Source organism: Panthera pardus, unplaced genomic scaffold (genome assembly GCF_024362965.1).
Source record: "Panthera pardus isolate Hobbes unplaced genomic scaffold, ASM2436296v1 HiC_scaffold_20, whole genome shotgun sequence".
NCBI classification, from domain to species: domain Eukaryota; kingdom Metazoa; phylum Chordata; class Mammalia; order Carnivora; family Felidae; genus Panthera; species Panthera pardus.
The window spans coordinates 65764080-65767101 of NW_026526766.1; the positions used below are offsets into that span (position 1 = coordinate 65764080).

The 3022-nt window shown below is 38.0% G+C and overlaps 1 protein-coding gene across 1 annotated transcript; it reads right to left on the minus strand.

Annotated features, from left to right (window-relative positions):
* Window positions 1-1637: 1637 nt before the first annotated feature.
* On the minus strand, window positions 1638-2609 carry LOC109269834 (olfactory receptor 13C7-like). Its single transcript, XM_019453917.1, has one exon. The coding sequence runs from the start codon at window positions 2607-2609 to the stop codon at window positions 1638-1640; it is 972 nt and encodes a 323-aa protein (XP_019309462.1).
* Window positions 2610-3022: the final 413 nt, after the last annotated feature.

The window sequence follows — 3022 nt, forward strand, 5'->3', positions numbered from 1 at the left end:
GTCTGAAAAATTCTTCTGTATAGGACTACTAGGAGAATTGTTTTTCCTAGCTCAGCCATGCAGAAAACCCCTTCCTAGGACTCTCTTCTAGGGGAATTTTACCTATCCCCCTTTAATAACACTTAACACACTGAATTATAATTGTGACTCACTTAAGTCTGTGACCACTTAAGGTCACCAATCTTAACAGCCAGTCTCAGCATGGTGAGACTATAAATGGAATCTATCACTAAATGTCTTAAAAGATACTGCATATCTTTACTAAGATTTTCAAGACAGAGACACAGAGGAAGGATCACAGAACACCAGCACCAAAGCTTCCTATTTAGCCATTTTCTTTATTTTCTCTGATTCTATTTTTATGGTTTCTATTTAAATATCTCCCATATCTATGTTCCAAATATCTAACATGCACCTCTTTCTTCCTCATTGCATTATCCCCTCTTTCTCACTGTCCTCTTTTATGTCTTTCCTAGAGATGGTCCAAACCCTTTTATATGAAGATGACTTTACCCCATTTAAACTATTCCAATTCACCATCACTCTGTTCAGCCCCTTAAAAATCCAACATACTATGAATGCAAACAAAGGATCCAGCTCAGAAGGTAGGGGAAGGGGAAAGTTGTGAATAGTCTTTAATATTTTTGTTCTTAATTTAAGTGTCAGTCTGTATACCACAGGACTATGCACTCCTTGATCATGTTTGGGATTTTGTATCCATGTGTTTGTTTTTTTGATATCACCAATAGTTAGCATAATGTCTGAGACAAAATATTCAGTAAATACTGATTACTTGAATAATTTAATGCAGAACAAATGACTGACTGAATGAATGAATAGAAAGCTCTTATTCTACAGGCAATTCATCTAACTGAAAAGATACCTAATTTGTGATACTTTAAACCCACTATTACCATGTTCTCAGAGAATTATATGAACAAGTTCTTTAGAAGCTAATTTTTGAGTCATTAACAGTAACAATGTTTTTCATTCAGACGCCACTACTCATCTACTAAAACATATGATAAGCCCTCAATCAGCTGGGGTGCCTGCACAGTGACACACATTCCCTCAGACACTTCTTCACAGAAGTGTGTCTGCCAGTTTGCAGCCAAAAGGAAGTCAGACCTAGGAAAAACAGCTTCATTTTTCTACTCTTGTCTCTCTATGGCATATACACAGGCTAGGTACCTAATACCCTAAAAAGCTCACTCTTTTCCTTTATATGATTGAAGGCCACCCCATTAGTAATTATTTACATTGAGTTCTAGTTTATCTTCCTAAGAAAGATAGGAGACTAGAAAACCAATGCACATAGAAGATAAGAGGTTAAGACAACAAAATGGCATTTCCTTTCACATAAGATTACAGAACCCATTATTCCAGAGTTAAACTAAATTATGTTATTCATGAGAAGGTGGATGGTTTGGATGATAATCCTTTTACCCATAAATTGCTGTCCCTTTCTTCTTTAATCTAGTCATGAAGGGAAGAGGTAGGCCCTACATTTCTCTCACATTTAAATATCAGGAACAGAAAAATTAGAATTTCAGGAGTTAATGGTACCACCAATCCTTATATTTAGTGTGGAACCTACAGGTGAGATCCAGTTCTGCATTCAGAGTAAAGGAATTTGTTTAAAGCATTGACATTCCCTCTGAGGAGCATTTCTGACACAGCATATTCTTCACAGCTTCCTTCACATCTTTGTTCCTCAAACTATAGATGAGGGGATTGAGCATAGGTGTCACAACTCCATAGAAGAGAGAAATGATTTTGTCTGTGACTTGTACTTTGTCTGTACCAGAAAAGTCTTTAGCCTTGGGTTTTGCATACATGAAGAGGATGGTTCCATAGAATATAATCACCACAGTTAGGTGGGCGGAGCAGGTGGAGAAGGCTTTGCGCTTCCCCTCTGCAGAAGGAATCTTCAGGATAGTGGAGAGAATGAAAACATAGGAAACAAAAATGAAAAGTACTGGGACCACTAGAAAAATCGCGTTAGCAATAACCATGCTAATAACATTTATGGAGATATCAGCACAAGCCAATTTTAAGACAGCCAAGATTTCACAAGTAAAATGATTAATGACATTATCCCCACAGAAAGGAAGCCGCATTGCAAGAGAGGTTTGCAACACAGAATTGACACCCCCTGCAATCCAGGACCCAGCAGCCATGGACATGTATGAAGTCTTGCTCATAATAACGGAGTATCTCAGAGGGTTACAGATGGCCACATAGCGGTCAAATGCCATCATGCTCAGAAGGACACACTCTGTGGCTCCCATAGCAAAGGAGAGAAACATTTGCACTCCACACCCAGAGAAGGAAATGGTTTTCTTTGAAGTCAAGAAGCTGCTGAGAAATAGGGGAATAGAAGAACTGGTATAGCAAATGTCCAAGAATGATAAGTTACTGAGGAAAAAGTACATGGGGGTGTGCAAGTGGGAGTCACAGACACTTACAATGATGATGATTCCATTTCCCAGCAGGATAACCAGGTACATACACAGCACCATCACAAAGTAAATGGCCTCAAGCTCTGGATAGCCAGAAAGCCCCAGTAGGACAAATTCTGTCACAGAAGACTGATTGGTCTTTCCCATGCTAATATTTTCTTTCACCAAAATGAATTCTGTAGCAGCCAGAATACATGTGGATCTGTTACAGCAGTGTTTGCAAGAGGTGTTTGCATCCTTAAGCGGCTTCCCTTATGGGTAATACAGACTTACGACTGGATAGAGAGATAGCATAAGAATATGTTATGATCCTCTAAGCTCAGTTATAGACTTTTAGATCTCATGAAGGAGGCTTTGGCTCAAAACAACAAAAAAAGACCTTGTTAGAAAAGAGATTCAGAACACATACAACTGGTTTATAAATATGTATCTAACTTACATTATGAATTTGAAATTTGAATGCAATGTCACCATAACATTTTTACCAAACAATCCGGAACACAATATGTTACCCTCAACAAAAATCACTGTTCTTCACTTATTAAAACAAAATACTGTAT